The sequence below is a fragment of the Artemia franciscana genome, chromosome 13 (assembly GCF_032884065.1).
Source record: "Artemia franciscana chromosome 13, ASM3288406v1, whole genome shotgun sequence".
NCBI classification, from domain to species: Eukaryota; Metazoa; Arthropoda; class Branchiopoda; order Anostraca; family Artemiidae; genus Artemia; species Artemia franciscana.
Window position 1 is genome coordinate 33,919,016 of NC_088875.1, and position 23,998 is coordinate 33,943,013.

Consider the following 23,998-nt stretch of genomic DNA (forward strand, 5'->3'; position numbering starts at 1 on the left):
CCTTTAGTTTGGTGTATTTTATTTGAAGTTTACTGTATTGAATTTTAATTGGCCCTTAGGCTCTTAGTAAAACTTTATTAAATTGATTTCAAAATTTCAAATGATGCCTTTTCTGGGCTTTAGGTGGTTTTTCAGTGACTGTTTCTTGGAATTTGTGGTAACTTCGTTGGCTCTGGATAGTTCTAGGGGTTTGACCCTGTCTGCAGGTCTATGGTCTTTGTTTACGAGAAGTATCTGAACTTTCTCTAAAGAATTCTTGTATGTTATTTAGCCCAATAACCCATACCCCTAGCAAGGTCTGGTTGTCTAGATTTCTAACCTATTATCTACTGATTGCGCCTTAAACATTTCTATGTTTAGGAAATGACTGACAAGATCGATTTTACAGTCAGTAATGATCCTTAGAAAATATTGCATTTACATTTCTCTCTTATAGGAAGCAGAAGGTCATCGCCTTATTACTCAGAGGAAGACGAAGAAGAATTTGAGCTTACACCTTTTGAACGTGAAAAGTTCAACATTCCACATCATGAAAAGAAAGTTAACAAAGGACTTCTTCGCAAGTATGGTGTCCCTGAGCATGAGATGAAATCATTGAAGTCATCCGGATATGGTAATTACTTATAATACATAATATTAATCAAACAATGACCTTGTAGTTACCCGATGGTAGCTATAGTAATCTTTCCTATATATCAGGGATTATCATAATATCTCACTGGTCATAGTAATTATTCCTTTTTTACGTTTGAAACGACTGAAAGTCGTCTTAAAAGAGTTATGAGATGACATTTTAGCTATTACTTCCGCTGGAAAGCATACTATGTAGCTCCTTTTAAGAGCCGTTTACTCAGTATTCCTGCTTATGCCTTTAGTTTACGAAATTATCAAATGAAAGTAAATGGTAATCCAATTATAATTTCTCAGGCGGTAATTTCTTTAAATTACCTTTAATACTAGTTTCTAATTTTCTAGTGGTAATACTTTTAAAGTAATAATATTATAATAATTCTTATCCTTTAGCTCTTAAACATAGAACATTTTTTTTCAAATTTACCGTAAATTCCCTTTTCTTTTTTTTTTCTTGCTGTTGTGTTCCATGCTGCCAAAAAAATATTTAAATTTGGAATCGCTTTTAACATTAATTCTCTTGGGGGAAAATGTGAAAATGTATAAAATTCTTTATAATTTGAGCTAAAACCAGTGAATTTAAGCATCAACCTCTCTTCACCTCAGCTTAAAAGAATGCTCAAATTCTAAATAGCTGGGGAACCTTTACTATCAGGAAACTGCTTTTTAAACAGATAGAACATAAATGGCAGCACGCAGCTCCCATTCTCAGGGTATAGTTAGGAATAAAATTTAAAATTTGGTTAGCTATGGCACTATATGGCGTCATGGGTTGCTTTTTGTGCCACTTGCTTCACCTGACCCAGTTTATGCTCAATTTCTGAGGCTATAGTTTGTCAAGAAATGTAAAATCTAATTTCAATTTAAGAATACGATTGAACTGACAAAAAGCAAAATAAAAGGCACTGTTAATTTTTGTGATCATTTTTATAGGTGGCCGATCTTACTTAGAAGATGAAGAAGAAGAGTATGAGATGCCAGCTTCACTTAGAGAGCGTTATGGAATCCCACGAGGGGAAAAGATTAACAAAGGAATATTGAAGAAATACGAAATCCCTGAACATGAAGTGACGAGGAAACGTGGAAGATTCAGCGAAAATGGTAAGAGAAAATTAATGAGCAAAAGTATTTCAGTTTAAATTGAAACCTTGCTACCCCAACTCTTTTCCAAAAATGGCAAATGTAAATGTAGATGGAGACAATATCGAAACGATTCCTGTATCCTATCATGTTTAAAACTTTATTTCCGCTTGCTTTTCAAGAGAATCCCAAGAATTTAATTCTCTATTATATTCTCTTCAGGGCTTCATTTGGAGCGTCCATCTTTTTTCTCCGCCTAGCAGGCCATTTAGAACAATTGTATTTATACGGTCCTTCTCCTATATAGAGGACGTGCCTAACCCGCTCTCGCATTTGAGTGGGTTGAATGGTTTATAAAATGGTATTGCACTTCATCCCTGTGCCTCATTCATAAAAATTTAGCGATTCTTCTGAAATACTTCGTTCATATCTTCTTCTTCTTTCTTAAGTGCCCCTGTATCTGCAACTCAGAAATTACTTACCAAATTACACACATCTCAGCTAATCTGGTATGTGGCTTTGTTAGATTGCTTATAGCCAAAATGAATTCGTGTCGCGTAACACTTCACATCAATAGCATTCGATTGTGTAGTTAGGCTTGTCTCTTAATATGTAAGCAATATATTCTTTAACAAACAATCAATACTGAAGCTAAATTGATAGTCTTCCCTGTAAGGTTAAATAGTCGCTAAATAGGGAAGAATACTTGAAAACTAATCAAATATTTTAATTATGTTTGATACAGATTTTGGCCTTAACTTTACTTTTCGGTTGTTCTGCATTGGGTCTCAATATATTTATTAGTTTTCTCTAGAAGATACTTTATATAAAGATCCTTTTCTCTGGAAGATCCTTGTCACTAGAAGATCCTTTGTGTTAAATCCATTGTAAAGATGTGATTCTATGCAGAAAGTGAATTGCTGAATCTTCACAAGGATCGCTCTTTTGAACAGCAAATCCAAGAGCTTGAAACCAGTTTAGCTAAGTTCCTGATCTCGCAGCATACATGAACATGAAACGAGCATCTGGAGCAAAATTGTTACATTAAATTTAATGTACTTACAATTTACGGACATTTGTAGCTGCAGGACTGGGATAACTGTCTACTTTAAATTTTTTTTAAATTAAATTTTTTTTTTGAAATAATTGGAATTTGAGTCATTTGAGTCATTGGAAATTTAAAGTAATTCGATAACGGTGCATTGTACTTGTTCCATATATGACCTGGCGAGAGGCTATACTATGTTCTATTTAGGTTCAGTAGGCTTTTGTTGATTCGGGGATGATTTTTCGGGGATGGGTACTAGAAGCTTTTATCAGGGATTTCAGTAAGGGAGGCATTTATTCCTTAGATTCTTTGGCCTCCCTCCACCCTAAATTTTGAAAAAACCTTTTCTGGGGTGTTTTCATTGAAAAATATATTTTGTTTGTATTTTCTTTGAAGAATTGAAAGAAAGTGACCAATAAGTCTCCCCCTAGGTTTGATAAAATATATTTCTCATCTAACCCCTAAATTTTTGTGAATTGAAGCTAGTGTCTTCTATATGTTTTAATACCAACTTCTCCTAATTATATAAAGAAGTTGACATAGAGAAGTTGGCTAATTATATAGAGAAGTCTCAATAATTATATAGAAAAGCACATGGAGATTTCAAAGAAGGCTCCTTTCATTAATTTGATAGCTATGGGAATAATGGGAACAATATGGGGCTTATAATCAAATTATTAATTAGTAGACTTTTTCTACAAATCCGAACTTATTGGTTTTGTTTATATGTATGCTTTTTGACCAGTTTCAAAGGCATGCGTATCAATTTTGTTCTGACTTAAATGCTTGAATACAGCATTATTATTATTTATTTTTAAATTCCTTTATTGAATTTGAATTATTTAAGCAAGCTTGAAAAAGAGGATCAATGAATGAAATAAGTCAAAATTTTCGCTTCAATTTTTTAGTTTGTAAATAAAAACAAAAGCCTGTTTTTTTTTTATTGTGGGATTGATAAAGTATCTTCACACTTTTTTTCTGTCATTTTGTGAAGCTGATCAGTTTGGCATCATACTTAAATGATTTCTAAAATAAATTCAACATATTGTTTTCCTTTATTCCTTTATTTCCTTAAATTCCTTTATTGAATTTTAATTATTTAAACAAGCTTGAGAAAGAGGATCAATGAATGAAATAAGTCAAAATTTTTTCTTATTTCAAAAATTAAAAATTAAAAAAATTTTAAAAATTAAAAAATTTAATTTTTTAGTTTGTAAATAAAAACAAAAGCCTGTTTTTTTTGTTTTTTGTTTTATTGTGGGATTGATAAAGTATCTTCAAAACTGCTCTTTCACTTTTTTTTGTGTGTCATTTTGTGAAGCTGATCAGTTTGGCATCATACTTAAATGGTTTCTAAAATTAAATTCAACATATTGTTTTCAGAAATGGAATGGTATAAAGGAAAGAGCCATAGCAGAAGCGGTAAAAGACATTTTGGCCGTAAGAGCAGAAGAGGTGGTTCGGACAAGACAGGTGAATACTTCAGTGACATCCCAGTCAGAGCTAAAGCTGTTTTTGCCCTTCACAAACTTGCTCATGCACACAATCCAAAAGCATTATTTATTTTGAAGTCTATTTTCTTCAATTTGAATGAGGATCCTGAGGTAACTTTTTCTTGTTACTTTTTATCTTTCCAATCTTCGTATAACAGTCTTTTGACATATTTTTCATAAATATCAGTTGTAAATTGTTAACATGCCTATCAATGACAGAAAGGTCCAAGGCATTTATTTTTTCTACCCCCTTGTGAGCCTTTTCAAAGCTAGATATTAAAGAAATGAAGAAACTATGGGAGTTACCTTCCTAGACCCCTTTAGATCTGTTCTAAGTTTGATATTGTTATTCATTATTAGTTTTTAATTTGTACTGGAGAATTGTTTAACCTGTACAAAGTCTTTCTCTAAGGCCAAAAGAGACTAAGGCCGCTTATTATACCCTTATTAAGTGGGAAACCCTACCCCCTGCTTTTAAAATGAGATCCCCTTTGGGAATGATATTAATAGGATTGAGGTCGAACCACCAGTCAAATGTCAATATGAGAGGATCTCGGTGTGTGTAATTGTTATTCAACCTTATTATCATCCAACTGGATGCAGGTTTGTTTTGTTTTTTTTTTTTTTTTTTTTTTATATCCAATTGCATACTTAAACCTTAAAAATTGATGGTTGGTTTTGTGGATTTCATGCTGTTTTGTATTTTCGTTTTAAATGCAAGTTTCTAAATGACAACTTTTTTTCTTTATGAAATTTTAGTGTATGTGTTTGCTACTTTTTTTTTAACATTATATTTCAGCTACTCTGAAGTTTAACTATGTTTTTGTCTATAAAATTTTCTTGATTATTTTTAGCCATGAATTGTTTGAGCCCGTATATAATATGTATCTTTCAGCTTTTGAAATTATGTCCTAATACTTTCATTTATAGGTTCGTATGGCTGCTTTGAATATCCTTATTCATGCTAATCCTTCTTCTGAAGTTTGGGAGCGAATGGCCATCGGCACTTGGTTCGAACCTTCTGAACAAGTGGCATCACTTGTCCGAACAACATTGGCCACACTTGCCACAGTTGAAGATCCCGTTGTTAGACCAATGTAAGTACTGGAGATCCATTTTCAAACTTTTTAAAAAACAATATGATATATTATATGGTAATAGGATAAACAAATAATTTTCCATTTTTAATGACCCTTTAAATGAATAAGTCAATGAATGACCAACTTATATTGATTTCGAGTCTTTCCTAACTAACTTATAACCTACTATTAATTATATTTCAGGCTTGTTTTAAATTTCTTGTTCTGTTCTATTGATACTTGATCAATTATCTAAATCCAAATTTTATCTATTTGTTTTTTTAAATTGTGTCTTGGTTTTTATAAGACGATTCGGCAGTATTATATCAGAGTCTTTGTTTAAATATTTTTTTTTCTGATCATTCAATAAGTTACTATGAAATAATAACGGAACAATAAAATGATTAAACAATGTTAGCAATATGTAAATAGTAATTCTAAATATTATTCATAAAATAAAGATAGCAAATAAAGTAAATATACAAAATAAATAGTAAAATCGAGCTGGACCACAAATAATTCAAAAAGGTTACATATTTGACAAATAGAGGGGGGTATATCTAAGAACTGAACTGGTGTTGTGGCTAGTGGATCCTTTATTTTAAAGGGTTTTGCTTATGGTAGTGAATAGATCATATTATCTCTGAGTTTATTAGTCAAGTATCATCGCTGAAGAAGGGTCCCTTTGATTTTTGTCGACTTTCGAGTCGACTTTGACTGCGACTTTTTAGAGTTTTTTGAAGCTGATTTTTTCCTTAATCTATCTTTTAATATTGGCTGATTCTCATTAATAGCACAGTGGCAAAAGAATTCAACGTATTACTAAAAAAACTGGCACACAAACTCTTGAGACTTTATGACCGGAAAAGCGCAATCGATATTATTTCGCAAAATCGAAAGAATTATATAAATAATAAAATAAAAATACAAAAATTTTAATTGCGAGAAAAGGGGGTGGGGCTCAATATTTATAATAAATTTTCGAATCTTACTCGTACTATCAATTTTTTTTTCATTTACCTTCACACATGCCAACTCTTCATTATGCTATTTTTAGATTAATAAATTGAGGTGGTAAAAAAAAGGAGGGGGGATACGAAGTTTACTCCTGTTCTTTCTTATTTCACATGTATTTTAATACTAAGAAGTATCTTCTGCTACTAGCGGAGCATTGGAAGCAGTCTTCCTAAGTGTTTGGCGTTTAGTCAAAGCTCGTATCTTTATGTGCTCTACATTCTGTACATCTTTTTGGTTTTTGTTGCAACCTGTATGCTATTGCTGTGACTGTGAGTTACAAAACTTCCGCCCCCTGAATAAGCTCCTCCTAACGCCGCTAATATTTTGTCAGTTTACCGTATCAACTTTTTCAGTTGCAACCAGGATATATTTCTGGCGATTAATTATTATTATTGTAAACAATAAAATATTTTTATTGGGATGATCATACAGTCTAACGCATTTTACCCCAAATTATGCTAGGCTGGGATCCGTACGATCATACCTAAAGGAGGGATGCTCCTCTTATGTTCAAGTCTAAATATATGCACACTATATATTCTTAAAGGGCACTGAAAGCATAGGCTATTGTGCGGTTAGTCAAACCAACATCCAGAGATTTCGTCATACAGGAAGTCGTAATTCGGTTAAACATAATCTGTTCCATTTGTTTTTATTTATTTTTTTAATATGTTCACTGCAAATTTTCATTAAATTTTAGTGTCTTGTTTTATGATTTTGTTTTATCGTTTATTGTTTTCATTCCAAGAAAGATCTATTTAGGTTTTTCTCTATAAATTTTGAAAATATCGCAAATCTCAAATGCCAAACAACTATGGCTACTAATACGACTTAAGATTTGTCAGGGCGCTTAGCCATATTTCAATAATGGTTTTTAGCCATAGTTCGTGTCTTAATTCAGTTCATTCAGTTTATTCTTTCAGTCTCTTTATTTTTTCTTTAGTATTTAGTAGACTTTATTCTATATTCAGTATATTTATTAGGGCTTTGAAAGCAAAGGCTGTTCTGCCATTAACCAAGCCCATCTCCAGAAGTTTCTTCCGTTCAGCCAACATTATTAGTGGAGCTCACGACTTCGAAGAGGACGAGGGCTACTTAATGCACTCCTCCCTGTTCTTTGGAAACTCATCCTATATGCCAGATAATATTTATATGAACTTGAATTCAAACAATGGACCATTCAGAATTGTTAATACGCTAGAGGTATTTATTTCATTTTTTCAATTGTAAAAAAGAACATTTGACGTCTGATAAAAATTATTTCTATTTTTTTTATTAGTTATCGAAATAATATATATATATATATATATATATATATATATATATATATATATATATATATATATATATATATATATATATATATATATATATATATATATATATATATATATATATATATATGAATAAAACAATTATTGTTTTATAGAAATTTGAAATTTCTTAAGTTTCCAGTTCATTCACTTTAGAAAGTTATATTTTATTGAATTTTACTGGATTTTAAGTCAAACTATCCTATCTTAAAGTCAAATCTGTGTTTGGGTACATTGCCCTAATTAAATAAAACAATGAAACCGATAAATTATTGACTCATAATGAATAATAAATTATTAAATGAGATATTCGAATGATAATGTAATCAATTGATTATTTAAGTAACAAATTACTTACTTAATCATTGATTAAATTATCAAGTCAGTAATATTTTTTGCTTATTAAAAGCTTCGATGAAAAACAATTTGAATCTTTGTGAATTTGGGTGTTTTTCTAGCCGTTAATGACTTGGATTTTTCACGTGACTTTCTATGTTTTTCTTTCAATATGCTCAATAGATACTTGATCTATAGCACTAAGGATAAAACACAATATAATATGCTACAATTCGTTATATTTAAGGGGGTCAATTCTTAATTTTTACAGGATCATAAACTTCGGGAAAATAATAAAAAAAAATGAGGAACATTTCAGATGATGGCAATTGCGTAACTGTGTACTGCAAAAGCAACCACGGCTCCCCAATAGTGGAACCATGGCAAGGAAATCCTAACCCAGCTCAGCAGATTAACTTTTAATTTTTATTTTCTTTTTTTAGACTTCCGTCTTTGGTCGTCACCTAGAGAAAATAGTGGAAAATATGGTAGATAGACTTATGGGCCGACCACTTCGTCATGGCAGAGAAACAAGTCCAGAATTACAAAAGATTAAGGAAGAATTGAACATTGTAAAACGAGGAGCAAGTGCTCCACAGGCATTTATCAGCATTAAACTCCTTGATGAAATTCAGCGATTCTGGGAAGTAGATGACAACATGTTCTCTGATCTCTCTGAAGGTGAATATTATTCATTATATTATTGTTTATTGTGCATAATTATGCAGTTGCCTCTGGTCAGTGGCTGGTGAACTTGTTTTCAAAGCTTGGAGGCGGTAAAATTTAGAGGTTGGTGGCTGTGAGACACGCCACAACCTTTGCTGTGGACGAACATAAGGTCATTAATTATTCCCTATCTTATGAAATAATTTTGCTTCAGGGGAAACATTATTGTTTACAAATTTGGTTTTGAATAGCTTGGGTGGTTTTCTCAAAATTTGGTTGTCCCTGTTGTGAGACCCTGGGGCAGGAATAAGTTAGTCTTTAATGAAGCGATGATTCCTGAAATGAGAAACCAAGCAAAGCTTGAATGACATAGCCGAGAATTATTATATATTTATTTTACTTTGAGTCAAAAATGCTCTAACTATCGGTAGGCTATCAATTGGGCTTAAGTAAAAGCTGGGGCTGGCACTCGACCACAATCTCAGCTTATCTTGATCTAGTCCCGGTTAGCTCACTACCAACCGTTTACAGATGGGGAGCGGATAGGCGAGCAGATGTATGTGAGAGGTTGTGGGCTAGTATCTGGGAATGATAGGTGACTCTTGGTGGCTTGGTTCTAGAGCCTAAAGTCGGATGTCGTAGAGACATATTGTAAAAATATTCCTTTCTCCTCAATTTGAAGGATTTCTTAGTCTTTTTTTTTAATTTAATGAGGCGTCGAAAAGAAAAAGGCTACTAAAAAGGAAGGGACCGATCCACATTAAGATCCAGATAGATTCAGATTTAGTTTGTGCATAGGTGAGCTAGATTCTCCTTAATTCCATTAATGCAAATTTAAAAATTCAACTTTAACTCTGTAAAAACATGATATGATAGAAAAAAACGAAGAAAAATAAAGAGCACAAAACACAAATAGCTTGAATCTAATAATGATTGAAATAGATTGTACTGATATTTTACTTTTCAAAAGTGAAACAAAAATGTTTCCAGAGTTGCCCATAGTTCGATAGAGTTGCCCATAGTTCGATTCCCTGACGGGCAAGGCTCTGAGGCTGTACCAAAATTCAGAATTCATTCTTTTTCTCTCTATTTCTCATTCAAATTAAGGATCTTGATTTCTCCTATGTTATTCTTATTTTAGCCTTAAATGCAAGATAAATTTCCCCTCCTTTCTAAGATGCCCAACTTGAAACGCAGCAAAACAAAGGCCTATAATAAAATGAATTTTTTTCTAGAATTTTCTGATTACTTCACTGGAAAAGGTCGTGATATCAACTACAGAAAATGGCTCCCACTGCGAGATGTCTACATCAGCGCACCGAGTGAAATGGGTATACCTTTCTTGGTGAACATCCACTACAAAGGGCTGACCTCCATAAATGGTAACGTTAACATGACGTCATCTGGTCTTGAAGCTGAAATAAATCCTACGTAAGTTCCAATGTACTTCCTTCAAAGCTTCTTCATAACTAGGGATATTAGTAATTCCTTTGAGGAAAATAACAAGTCCCTTTGACCCCCCCCCCCCTCCCTCACTTCTGTTCATCAAACTTTATTTATTTATTTTTACACTCGTATTATTTTGTGTTCCACCTAAAGTTCATTTCCAGCTTTTATGGAGCTGATATCTCTATTCAGATTTGTGGATCGTTTTGGATAGAAAACGATCTTTTTAAGATACAAATATAAATTATTATTATAAAATTCATTATTATTTTCAAAGTCAAAGACTTGGTACAATTTTTTTTCATAGTTGTATTTGTTTACAAGGTGGCTCAAATTTCAGCTTCAAATTGAACCATTAGAGGTTATAAAGAAGGGGGGTGGTACTACCCGTAGTTTAAATATTGGAAGCCTACGTCAAGAGGAACTTGACACACCTTGTGATTAAGGAAGGTTCATACATAAAGGTTTAGCTAAAGATGGATCATTTTTAGTCTAGATATTAATAATGTCTTTGACTTAGACTGGATCTGACTGTGCAAGAATTGTGACATTGGAAGAAAAGAAGAGCATAACTTTAATAAATAAATAAACATCTCATTTAAAATCTTTTTTTTAGTCTTCTTAATATTGAAATAATTAGAGAGTATAGATCTTTTTATTATAATCACATATAAAATATAATAATATGCCATATAAAAATAAAATATACCGTATAAATATAATATATCATATAAAATACAATATAATATACTATATAAAAAAGTATACGCATCTTTTCCCGTCTTTTTCGTAATGAGACTCGGTGGCTATGTTACCCATTTCGAAACATATAATAATCTGAATACCTTTTACCCAAACTGTTTAATTTTAACAGGTCTCAAATTCATAATGGTATTGTCTTACAGCTTCACACTCAAAGGGGCCCTTTTTAAAAAATCAAAATTTTGAATGAAACACCAGAGAATTTCAAAAATTGAGGTGTCTTAGCTTCTTTTGATTTTGAAAGGGGTTGTTTGGGTAGAAGCTCTGAAGTAAAATCATCATGTGGAACTGTTATATATTAAGCGAAATCATTGAAACTGTTTCCTGCCGCGACACTAGTCCTTGAAAGGCTTTGGTTTTTTATACCAATTTCTCTTCATTCACTTGAAACTTAGACTTTTGACATGCAGCCAGGTATTTTTAGCGCTTTTGGGCATTTTTGATGTAAATTTTTTGTCTCATATTTAGCTATTTGGGCTGATATTTGACGTTCAAATGTATTTTGAGAACTTGACAACCTGCACTGCTTTAGTGTTAACATTTCACCTAAGTTTATGTTTGCAAGTTTCTAATATGATTCTGTTTGACAGGGTTGCATTCAAGTTTGTCTCTCAGATTGGATTTGATGTGCCCATGGTTGACAAATATATATGCTCTGGGGTATCGACCCATCTTCATCTCGTTGCTCCAAATACTATGGAAGTTAAGGTTGACACAAACAAAGGACAGGCTGTTGGAGAATGGGAACCGAAGAAATCGCGGTTGGCACTCAGTCATTACCATGTCAAACCATTTACCGCCACTACAGACTCACTTGATTTTACACCAATCACTCATGTTCCTGACCTTAAGACTGTTACTGTTCGCTCTAGTCCCATTGAGGTGAGGGCGAAATATTCTTCTTTTATGGAAAAAAGACAGCTAATAAAAAAAAAGACAAATAGAAAATGATGTTTGGCCAATATTTATTGTAGAAAAATGTTTCCTCTCTGAATATATTTGTCATTTTCTTCCTTCTTACGGAAAAAAGATAGCTAAAAGAAAAGCACCTGTATAAAAAAGGATTAGCCTTATGAAAAATTAAAGGTAAATTTAGAAAAAATAAAAGTTCAAATGGGGATAAGTCCTTTTATTGGACAGTGAAAACTGAAAACCTGGATATTTCGATCACATATACCAGTAAAAGTCATCAGCAGAAAAACTAAAGTATTACAATTAAAACAAGTGTATTTAAATAGAACAAAATAACTACTTTTGTGTCACAAATAGTTTATAGTTCATTCATTAGACCTGTCTGAGAGAGTTCATTAACAGGGTTCATTCAAAGTCTTGAGTGGTAAATATTCTTCTTTAATACTGAATAAACGTAAGTTGAATTTCTAATAAGAGTAGTACAAACTTCTTTTTCCTCCCATTGCAAAAGAAATATTGTCATGTTTAAAGTTATATACATGATCGGTTACATTTCCCCATATATATGACGTAAAACATTAAATTAGGTATTTTTTTTAAGACACAACTGTGACGAACAAATAAAAGTTTAGCCTAAGAAAAAAGTACCTAATTTAAGGTATTACGTAAAAAATTGAGGAAAATATGTATCTTTGTCGTTAGAAAGAGGGAATTCCTCTCCTCCAAGATATATGTACTGGGAAATTAATACTTTGATAGGCACTATAAAAAAAGAAGGGGAAGTGAAAGGAGAGAAAGGAGGGAAGGGACAGAATGGAAGGGTCAGGTAAAAAGAGAACTGGGACACTTATTTGGTTTACTGTCAAAAGGAAAAGGCGTGGGCTATTTAAAAGTTAGATATTTTATGGAAGGCAGAACGAAATGGTTTACAAAACAAGTACTATTTCCCTTATTACGAGAAATTTAAGGCTTAGAAAAAGATTTTTTACGCCTTTTTGCTGTGATAACCGTACCACTTTATACCTGGTATCTGGAAACTCTTATTTATAGCAGCCCAGAAGTGGCTATAAATGGAATCAAACGTGATAAAATAAAACACGAAACAAAATTATTCATTATTTATTTATATCAGTGCACGTTTTGTCTTTCTTTTGAAGATGAAACTGAATAGAAAACAAGACTGAGAAGAATAGAAATACAAAAGGAAATGTGTGACAAAGGCTATAAGAAGGGAATAGTAGACGAGGTGTAAAGTGGGAAGGATTTGAAACGAGAATTTGTGGGAGGAAAAAACAAAATGGGAGCTGACAAAAAGGAGTTGTGCCAGTTTATTATTAGTTTATTGTATTAATTTATTTATTAGTTATTTCCAGTTGTAGCAGAGCACTTCTTTGTCTTTTTATGAAAATAGACTTCATAGAATAAGAAATAAGGGTAAGAAGTATAGAAATACAAAAGTAAATGTGTGACCAAATGTTATTATAACGGAAAATTAGATGAGATAAGAAGTGGAAGATTTAAAAACAGGAATTGAATAACAAAATAAAAAATTGAAAGTGCCCAGAAAAGAGTAAAATGCAAGTTGGTAACAGACTTAATTATATGAAAATTAGACTAATTAAAGTTAAAAAAAAGTTATGTAGAAGATAAAAATTGGGCAGAATCCCTGCAAATCTTTCTCTTTCACGAGAGAAAAAATTCTGAATCTTAACCCGTAGGTAAGGCTTTTGTTTTGTGAAGCAAGCATCATTGAACTATATAAGAAGAAAGTTAGAAGATAGTTATGTATGACATAAATGAAGTCTCTAGAAATACCTGCCATTTCAATAAAATGAAGCAGAAAAATGAAATTCTTACTGTTAATTTACTTTGTCAGGTTACCGTTCCCATTATGCAAACATCCAGTGCCACGTCCGGGAAATCATCCCTTGGATTCAATGTTTTTATGAAGCACAGATCAGATGTCTCTGGCTTCCAAAGAATGCCAAACATAATAAATTTCTTGGCTGACATCAAAGAAGGGAAGGTTGTCAACTGGATTCTGCCCAAAGATATTCGTATGCAAGAGACCAAGGTTGTATTTGATAGTGCCTCATCTGAAACTCATGGAGTACGCTTCAAAGTAGATTTATGTAAGTTAATATTATCACCTAATTTATTATATTTTATTATATTTTATATTTATATTTATAGTTTATTATATTTTAGCACCATTGTGTAGATTAAGTTCTGTAAATTTCTTTGGGGGGCCATCAAAACTGAGAGGACTCAAACATTTCATTGATTCTACTTATATAATTGGTATGTGTCCATAGCTGCCTGCCAGTCACTAATATTTACCTCGGAAAAAATTGTGTGACTTTATAATATGGGGAGCTGGAGCGACAATTTCTCATAACACAAATATAATCGGTCGGTTTTATGTTTTATACCTTTTGTTTGACTAGCTCCGCTTCTAGTTAGCTTTATAATTCACTAAAAAAAAAATTAATTCTGCATACTCTTATTTTCAATCCATCAGTTTTAATCCTTAATTTTATCCATTTCTTATTTATAGTTTGTAGCTAATCTTGTATTTTAGAAATGTAGTAAAGCAAAACTACCACATACGATTATAAGACGTTTCTGGCAATTAATTGAAATTTCAAAATATTAATTTCGTGAATTTACAGGCTAGATAGTTTCCATATAATTCCCTCCTTTCTTTTTTTGGAGTTTTAAAGAACCATCTCAAATATAAGATACTGCGTGAATGCTTGGCTCTGGAGTTGCCTTTTTCATCCTAAAATAATATACTATCTAAAATAAAACTGTTGTATATCACAGATAATGTTATTAGTTTTTCATTAAAAGAGTTCTGGTTTTTCAAGCTTATAAGTCAAGAGTTGTCTTAAAAATATATTTATTGAGTTAGTAGTAGTTATGATTAAATTGTATTGTCAGCAAGGATATGAAGCAAAAAGCAAATAAGAATTAATGTTAGCCGCGATGAACTGGAATTTATTTGTATTTTATTCGTATTTAAGTGTGTCAAAGTCATGTCTGTAGATGCGATTCAATTTTTTATTATTTTCATATGTACTAGAGGACGGCTCTTCGATATTTTTGTTGTTAGCAAAAAGAAAATATCTATTGAATAACCTTCAGAGGACAAAAGCACAAATTCAGACACTTTACAATTATATATGGCTAAAGCATAATCTATTGTTTCTTTAAGAAAGAATAATTTATCGAGTTTTCACGCTATATACCAATATATACCAATATTGGCACCTTATACCAATCTCAACCATTGAATTTTTACTTTTTATTTACCTTAGATGGCTCTGTTTCCTTTTTTATTTGGATAGAAAAGGAATTTTGGTTCAAAGAAGAAGGAGATCCTTTTCTGTTCAAAAAAGAATTAAAGTTTAAAGAACAATAAGATTCATTTTTTTGAAAAAGTTTTCCATTATAATTTAGTTTTTGGCAATTATTTTTTTATAATAAAACTTCGTCGTTGCAGCAAGAGCATCAACAACAAACGTTGGGGCTAACACCGTTGTTAAAACTGGAAGCCAACGCCCTATTGAGACACCTAAAGGTCGTGTTGTTGCAAAGATTTTCGGTCGATTAGACGAAGAGAAAGAAATTAAGCTGACTTCCTGGTTTGAAAAATACAGCGGTGGTGTTGCCACTTTTGTTGATGTCACTGCTGAACTCCTTGGACCCCAGTCCGAAAAGGTTGAGGCATGTCTTGGCGTTGGCAAAAGTTTTATGGGTCATATGCAAAAACTTGCCTTTGAAGTTGGAAAGTAAGTATCTATTTACTAGTACTTATGGGTTTTAAAAACTGCTGGTGCTACTGACAGCAAAGCGTTTCGTTACGGAGCTTGAAACATTTTTTAATGATCTTGATTGTAATATATTAAATTTTGGTTTCAATAGAAAGTCTATAAAGAAAGGGCAAGTTGGGCCCTTTGGCAAAAGCAGTTTGTTTTCTTCGCCCTAAGTTACAAAAGTATGAGAAAAAAAGATATAAATATTTTTTTCTGTAGTTTTTTTAAATTAGTACTTTTTCCATGGCTATTTCTAGAGACGAACTTGAATTTCTTCTTAACAGTTTCTAATAGTAACTGATTGTCATTTGATTTTCATTGATTGTCAGTGTAAGATGTCCCTTTTTATTTCTCAGAGACAAACTTGAATTTCTTTTCTCATTAGTTTCTAATAATATTTGATTGTCATTCGAGTGTCAATGATTGCCAATACACGGTAATATCCGTAGTTATTTCTCTGAAACGAACTTGAATTTTCTTGTCTTATCAGTTTTCTATGCTGTTTGAATGTCATTATATTGTCATTGATTGTCAATGCAAGATAATACCAGTTATTATTTCTCTACGACGAACTTGAATTTCTTTTCTTATCGGTATCACAAACTATTTGAGTGTCATTGATTGTCAATACAAGGCAATATCCATAGTTATTTCCCAGAAACGAACCTGAATCTTCCTTACTATTTGATTGTCGTTCGAGTGTCATTGATTATGAATGGAAGACGTGCCCATAGGTATTTCTTAGAGACGAATCTGAATTTCCTTTCTTATCAGTTTCTCATTCTATTTGGTTGTCATTTCAGTGTCACTGATTGTCAATGAAAGATAATATACGTTTTATTTCACATAGATGAACTTGAATTACCTTTTTTTCTTATTTTCCCATATTCTTGCACCGTCATTTGTAAATCGTGACTAATTTCTTACTTTTCTTCCAGGAGTCGTGGAAGTAAATTCTGCTTTGACAGTGAGATTGAGTGGCCAAAACTTGAGTCTTTGAAAAGGGAATATTACTTGAGCACAAATATCGATACAAATATTGACATTAAAATGGGATATGGAAGCAATTGTGATAAGCCTAGCAAGATTGTACTTGATGTTGATGGTAAACTTACAAGAAGCCCAGAGTTCTTAAGCGAGGTATTTTTTTCTTTATCCTATTTTTGACTCTTACTTTTTAAAATTTGTAATATTGTTTACTTTATCATTTTGTATTTTACCTCTGTCTCCTTTCGGCTCTACTGCATTTATTTATTTTTACTTTTTTATTGCATTGTAAGGAAATAGAGAAGCCATCTGAATAGCCCTCGTAATTGTACTAAGGCTATAAAAAGGCCGTAAACGTCTAATTTTAGAATTTGGTTACTTGAAAATTTTACTTTGACATATTTTCACATTTCACTTCTATATTTCCTCTTCTTCTCTCTTATTTTATTCTGGGTCCATGTATGTCATCAAATATTTAAAATTTCATGAAAAAAATTGAAGAATCCAAGAGATTGAGGGTTGAAAAAAAACAACAAAGCCTGGTATTCAAGGCCGTATTCAAGCGGGGAGAGGTATTACCGGTTTTGAACCCCCTCCTCGAAATTTTGTTTGACTAGTAAAAAAGTAGCAAAAAAGCGTATAAACAAATGTTTTGATGCGGTTTTATCAAAGTTTGTTTACGCTTTTCTTTTTAGGATATGATAATCTTAAGAAAAGCTCACGAAATAGCAATGAAACGAGAGGCGAAAGGAGGGAAATCGGAACTAGAAGGGGAATAAAAATCAACCAGTTTGTTATCTAAGATTAGTATAATGGAAATATAGCAAATATTTCATGTAAGAGGTCCATCCTCGGTACTGATGAAGAATATTAATATAAAATCCAACCAAAAAAAAAAAGGATTGAAGTAACACTCACGTATAAAGAATAGTATTTACATAAAAATTTAGTCGCTAGATTTTAGACGAACGACGGAAGTAGCTATGGAAACTGGATGAAAAACCAATTGGACCTGTGAAATTTTACTCTAACCAATTGGCCAATTAACCAATAGAGCCAAACCAATTGGCTTCATCATTGGATTTTCATGGTTTTTATTCCATACTTTTAGTTGTAACTCGTTTCAAGTTCCTTTTATGGAAAAGTTATTGTCTATTTTAATAACTTATTAATTTAACTCTGCAAAATTTCCTGCATTGATTAACTAATCTTAATTTCTATTATTTGAGTTATTGGTTCCCCCTATTGAAAAAGTGGATTGCTCTGACTTTTTAGTTTAATTATCACATTTTTAGTTAATTTATCTGGCTTTAGTAATGAAAAGTATAATTGGATCTTCATTCCTGTTTTGATGTGACATTTTACAGAGTTTACGGAAAGCTAATCATTAAATACGGAGAAATGTTGTTTTTTTTTGTCACAGCAGAGGGAAACAGGGTTTTCAATTGGCCGATTCATTTGTGGTATGGTCCATAAACCGTCAAATGAAAAACGGGCCTTTCATTGCTGCATTTAAGGCAACGACACTACTCACAGTGGCTGTTCATTTGTCAATGTCTGTTTCATCACCACGTATATGTTTGTTTTTATTTTTAAGATCCAATCGATGCCATCCAGTGAAGAGTGTAAAAAAGAAGAGAGCATTGTAGACATGATGGTTGGCTCAAAGGCTTGTGAAAGAGCTCGTCGCCTCGCCACTGATCTGAACGAACTTGAACTTGATATTGATATTTCTGATGTAAGTAGTCCGAATTTTCAAGGTTTTGGAAACAAAGAAATCCTGATTTCTTTACTCCAGGCTTGTATAGATAACAGCCTGAGAATAGGGGGAGGCCAGAAACGTCTCCAAGACAGGACTTGAGACAATGAAGTCATTTTCCGCTAAAATTGTTGGAAATACCCATAAAAATAAATTTAATAGTTTAAAAAATATTAGTTAACTTTGCTGTAATATTACGGGATGTGATAAAGATAAAAATATGAGTCCAATTCCTTGTCAGCAAAATTAGACCTGGGACTCAAATTCAATAAAGATGGCGTTCGATGGTTATATTTGTTAAATTTTAAAAGCTATAGAAAATGTTCCCTGTTCGTTTTTATATTTGGTTTCTGTAGGATGTACGTTTTATTTGAAACTCATCTTGACATTTTGGAAGAAATATTCATTCATTTGTGTCTACAGTTATAAAGTAGCTTTATAATAAATATGCGCCTTTATAATCGCCATTTTATCATATTGTCAATTAGTCATTTTTATTTCCTGAATTTTAATAATATAGTTTTTCTAGTGGGAGTTTTTGTCTCAGATATATCCGAACCTAATACAATTGCAATCTTGATCTGTGGTTTTAATCTAATAAAGTTCCCTGTGTTTGCAGATTTTTTACAAGTCTCTCTTTATTGTTGCTGCATAGACAAGCCTTTAACAAGCTGTACTTTGTAGTAATTTAATGTTTTCAATGTACAATACTAAAAATTAATATAAGTCTTTTTATCAATTACCTTTTGTACTGCATTCTATTTAAAGTAATTTGTATGAAATCACTGGAGAGGCTAAGGATTTTCCTTAGTTCTCCTTCTGTTTTCGGTTTAATGTGAGCTATTCAGCATTGAAATTCTTGTTTTAGTTTTGAAATCTAAAGCTTTAGTGTCAAAGTACTTGATCGATTATATTGTCTTTAAAAAAATAAAATTTAAATTCCTTAAAACGAGCGATGTGTAGAGGAATAGTTTTCAGAATTATTATCTGTATTATGTTTTTTCAAAGAAAAGTTATTCTAGTAGCCGAAATTTATTCGCGTGACAACACCGGAAAAACTATTCTTAGAGCTTTCGCTGGATAGCTACTTATTTTCTTTGTAACACGGAGAACTGACTCCCTATCTGACTATGTTAAATACTTAGCCTTTAGTTTCATAATAGTTCTAAATTTGGATGCCTTACAAAATACTTTTTTTGTTTCGCACTTTCTCTGATTGGTTTTTCTCTTGATTTTTTCTTTTATTCTTTTATTTTATTGGTTTTCCCTGATTTTTTCTTTTATTCTTTTTGAAAATTAGACTATCTAAAAACGAAAAAAAAAATCTAAAATGAAGAAAAATGAAATTGAACACTAAGTAGTCTAAAAGCCAATATGGCTAACTCTGAACTAAATTCACTGGAACAAATGTTCCATTTTAAAAAAATAGCAAACAGAAAAAAAGTATTCTAACTAGAAAATCTGTATATTATCTTACAGATCTAGTAAAAAAAAAATATATACAAAAGAATTATTACTTTACTAAATGATTGGTACATTGTATTCAAAACCGGCGATGCAGACATACCTTCTTTTCAATTTTCTCCATTGCTTGGTTTATAAAGCTTAAAATGGAGCAAATCCTATATTTTGTGTATAGTTCAAGAATTTTTATTTTTTGCCAATCTAATTCTTATTCTTATAATTATTGCCAATCAATCTAATAGTTCAAGAATTTTTATTTTTTGCCAATCTAATTCTTATTCTTATAATTATTGCCAATCAATCTAATAGTTCAAGAATTTTATTTTGTATAGCTCAAGAATTTTTATTTTTTGCCAATCTAATTCTTATTCTCATAATAATTGCTAATCAATCTAATAGTTAAAGAGTTTTATTCTGTATAGCTCAAGAATTTTTATTTTTTGCCAATCTAATTCTTATTCTTATAATTATTGCCAATCAATCTAATAGTTCAAGAATTTTTATTTTTTGCCAATCTAATCTTATTCTTATTGCCAATCAATCAAATTCTTATTTCAGGTGCCAGATTTCATTGCCAATACAAGCCATAAGATACAAGACTACCTAACCTATATTGGTGGTAGATATATGTCACGTGACAGCGTTGATGTCAAAAACCCTAAGAACAAGGTAAAACTTGTGTTTAGAGCACAACCTGAGGCAGAAGAAACCATGAGCCTGAAGATTTTCAAACAAAATTCGAATATATTTTTCACAGGCGTTCCTGTTGGACCCGTTGTGAAGACCCTTGTACCAGTTAATGTTAGACTGCCGTTTATTGCTAACCATATGGACACTGTCAGTAAGTAATTTTTCATTCCTCTTAGTCTTTTGAAGTATTTGCACGTATTTTGCCAAAATGTGTACGGAACATGTGCTTTTCGGCTGTTAATTTTGGGCCTAACGAAAAGCAGGACGGCCTGAAATAGGACAGGAAGATTTCGTCAGAAAGGAAGTTAAAGCTTTATGAGAGGGAGTAAAGATTAATGTTTTGAATAGGTCGGGGCGAGGGAGACTGCGTTGCTGTTTCACTTAACCGTTTATTTTGGGCCATACGAAAAGCAGGACGGCCCCAAAGGATAGGTAGATTTCGTAAGAAAGGAAGTCAGGACTTCCTGGAAGGGCGTAAAGATTAATGTTATGAATAGGTTGGGGTGAGGAAAGCTGCGAGGCAGTTTCGGCATCAGACAGATTGATGTTGTATTGAATTAGCAGTAGCATTAATATTAAAATAATTATTAAATTCCTAGCTTTTAGATTGAGATTCAGTAATGTCAATTCAGGAAAATTTTGGGAAGGTTAAAGCACATCTTCGATTTTTTAAATCGAAAGCCCTAGGATAAAAAGATATTTTTTTCAAAACCGAGGGGAGGGGGTAGTTTTGGTTTTAGTCAATGAAAACATAAAGACAGGGTATTTCTCAAAATTTTGGGGGTAATCGTCCCCCTCCCAAAATTGGCAACTTGGTTGAGATTATTACTAATCACTTTATTGGAAATATAGAAAGTTCTATATTCTATTTTTTATATGGAAATATAATTTATATTTATAAATTATAAATATATTTATAATTATAAATATATTATAAATATAAATTATAATATATATTTATATTTATATAAATATAGAAATATATGAAACCTTTCCGCTTTGAGCAACGTTGTTTTAATACGAAATTTCAATTTAACAGTACCATTAAAATTCTCTGCTATGGATTTATTTTGGCGTTTCCCTGTTTTTACCATATAAGGTTTTGGATAAAATTGTAAAGCGGTGTTTTACCATTAACTTGGTATCTTTTTTCGAGTCGTTTTCTTGCTGTGTTTTATGCGAATGAAAATTTGTGTCTGTATACAACACCTTTCATACAACGCATGACGTTGTTACAACACTATCATGTATCTGTTTTGATCTTTAAATGCATGTGAATGTGACGTCATCTACATGAAAAATTTAGTTTTTTAAACTAAGGCTCTAGAGTATTACCATTCGAAGGCTGTACGTCTTGCCCATGACCCACTGAAATATTCTCATGCCCCACCGATGAGGCGTGTGCCCCATTTTGGGAATCACGGCACTCAAGCTTAGTAGGATAAATTCACTTTTTCGTTTTTTGTCTCCGTATAATATTGTACTTCTTTTTAAAAGGCTTAGGGAGCCAGAGTTCAAGGTCTAGATGACTAGCTGTTTCGAAAATCAAAATAAGGTGGTAAAATAGTAAACAATAGCAACCCTTCAATTTTCTGCTATATCTTCATTTATTAGAATGTATTATCTTTGTATAGTTGTAAATAAGCTGAAATTGAATTGACAGCATATATTTATAATTATGAACCCAAACAACCAAAAATCCATTGAACTACGATATAGAGAAAAGCTAATTTTAATTTCTGGTATCATCTCTGGTTTTAATAAAAAAAAATCTGCAAATAGATTTAAATTTAGTTTAGTATGTTTAAAACCACAACCCTAGTCTTCATTCTAAATTTTTAAGTTTAATCCCCAAGCTAATATCCAAAACCCCCTTCCACTAAGCGTAAAAGGGATTTATTTTATTTTGTTATGGCCCAAAGCCTTGCAATCGTGCCAATTTTGTCATTTGTGCCAACAGGCCTACTGTGGCCCTCATTACTGCTAGAGATACGAATATGTATATTCACTTACCTATCAGATTGTTCTTAGTACGTCTTTAGGGTCCTTTTAAGCTGCATCAGTTAATTCTATTATTATTTTTTCTCTTTAGGTATATGTGCCGTTGAAAACACTAAGGTTTCCACATTTGACAACGTCATCTTTGACGCCCCTCTTTCTGACTGCGACCACGTCATCGCAAAAGACTGCTCGGGACGCAACCATGTGGCTCTCTTAGGTAGAGAAGAAGCCGGAACCAAAATTGCCACAATTATTACCCAAAACGACAGAATTGTTGTGGATCCATCCACACACAAGGTGGTTGTCAATGGACAGGAATACACTGTTGCAGAAGATAAGTGGGTTATTGTCAAAGACGAATATGGCTTGCCAATGATCTCGATGAAAAAGACAAGAGATGGTTTTATTGAATGTTTAGGACAGAAGCTTAATATTAAGATTTCTGTTAGTCCTTCCAAGATTCTTGTTTGGGTAGGTCGTCTTATTTTTCATTTCTTTTTATTTCTCCTTTGAATTCGTTTTTTATGTGTGTGGTAGTTACCAGCTAACATTATTACTATAAGTTTTTACTAATATTTACCACACTCATTTCAATTTTATGTTTTTGTAAACAACTATTGTCAACTAGTCTTGATATAATTTTAAAAGTTGATTTTTAGAAGTATTTAATTAAATTTAATAAAAAAAGGTGTTTCGCAATAGTAAATACTGATTAGTAATTTCTATCCATACGATAAAATTAGTCAGATTTTGGCTACTAAATATAGTAAAGAAAACAATAAACCCTACACGACAAATAATATATGAGATCTGAATTAAAAACTAATTAAGTAAAGATTTCCTGATCTATCAGTGACGTTAATATCCAAATCTACTGTAGAATATCTTCATTAATGTGAAACATATTTTTTTTTAAACTCATTGATTGATAACCCTCCACCATACACCAAGTCATCAATGGAAATTATTCCTAATATTAATTATTCGAAGTTCAAATATTTTTTTCTTAGGATTACATTGCAGCATAAGCAGCTCAATACAAGAATGAAAAAAACGAACTTGAGCCTAAATTATTTGTAAATTTTGTCTAATTTCCGCCATTTTTCAGTGTCTCTGTGTATGTGTAGTAATAGGTGAATATTATAATTTAATTACAATTTATAATTTAATTACACTTTAATTATAATTCAATATAATTTAAATATAATTTAATCATAATTTAAATATAATTATAATTTAGGAATCTAAAAGCGAAACCACGGTGGTTTGCCAGTCGTGCAATTGTTATTTCTGCTTTTATTGGAATTCTTAGGAGTAAAAAAGGTAAAAAAAGGATTAAAAAAAATTATACCCGAAATTTCACATTTTATTGGTTGTTTTCTAACCTTTTAAAACATTTTATTGGTGGTTTGAAGGATCGTCCTATCTCATCCAGTATAAAAAATTTTAGTCTGTGTGGCCAAACTATTTAGAATTAACTGGGCGGTCTTGTCATAG

At 31.8% G+C, this 23,998-nt stretch overlaps 1 protein-coding gene across 1 annotated transcript in view; it reads left to right on the forward strand.

The window, feature by feature from the left end:
• The window catches only part of LOC136034845 (hemolymph clottable protein-like), a 55,743-nt gene that overhangs the window by 27,378 nt on the left and 4,367 nt on the right, over positions 1–23,998 (forward strand). Inside the window, exons 17-30 of the mRNA XM_065716306.1 lie at positions 437–613; positions 1,564–1,731; positions 4,142–4,362; positions 5,182–5,348; positions 7,331–7,550; positions 8,440–8,677; positions 9,898–10,093; positions 11,461–11,752; positions 13,659–13,914; positions 15,288–15,576; positions 16,539–16,740; positions 18,185–18,325; positions 20,369–20,651; positions 22,593–22,972. Coding sequence (XP_065572378.1) covers positions 437–613; positions 1,564–1,731; positions 4,142–4,362; positions 5,182–5,348; positions 7,331–7,550; positions 8,440–8,677; positions 9,898–10,093; positions 11,461–11,752; positions 13,659–13,914; positions 15,288–15,576; positions 16,539–16,740; positions 18,185–18,325; positions 20,369–20,651; positions 22,593–22,972 — 3,230 coding nt within the window. The remainder of the gene's footprint in view (positions 1–436; positions 614–1,563; positions 1,732–4,141; positions 4,363–5,181; positions 5,349–7,330; positions 7,551–8,439; positions 8,678–9,897; positions 10,094–11,460; positions 11,753–13,658; positions 13,915–15,287; positions 15,577–16,538; positions 16,741–18,184; positions 18,326–20,368; positions 20,652–22,592; positions 22,973–23,998) is intronic.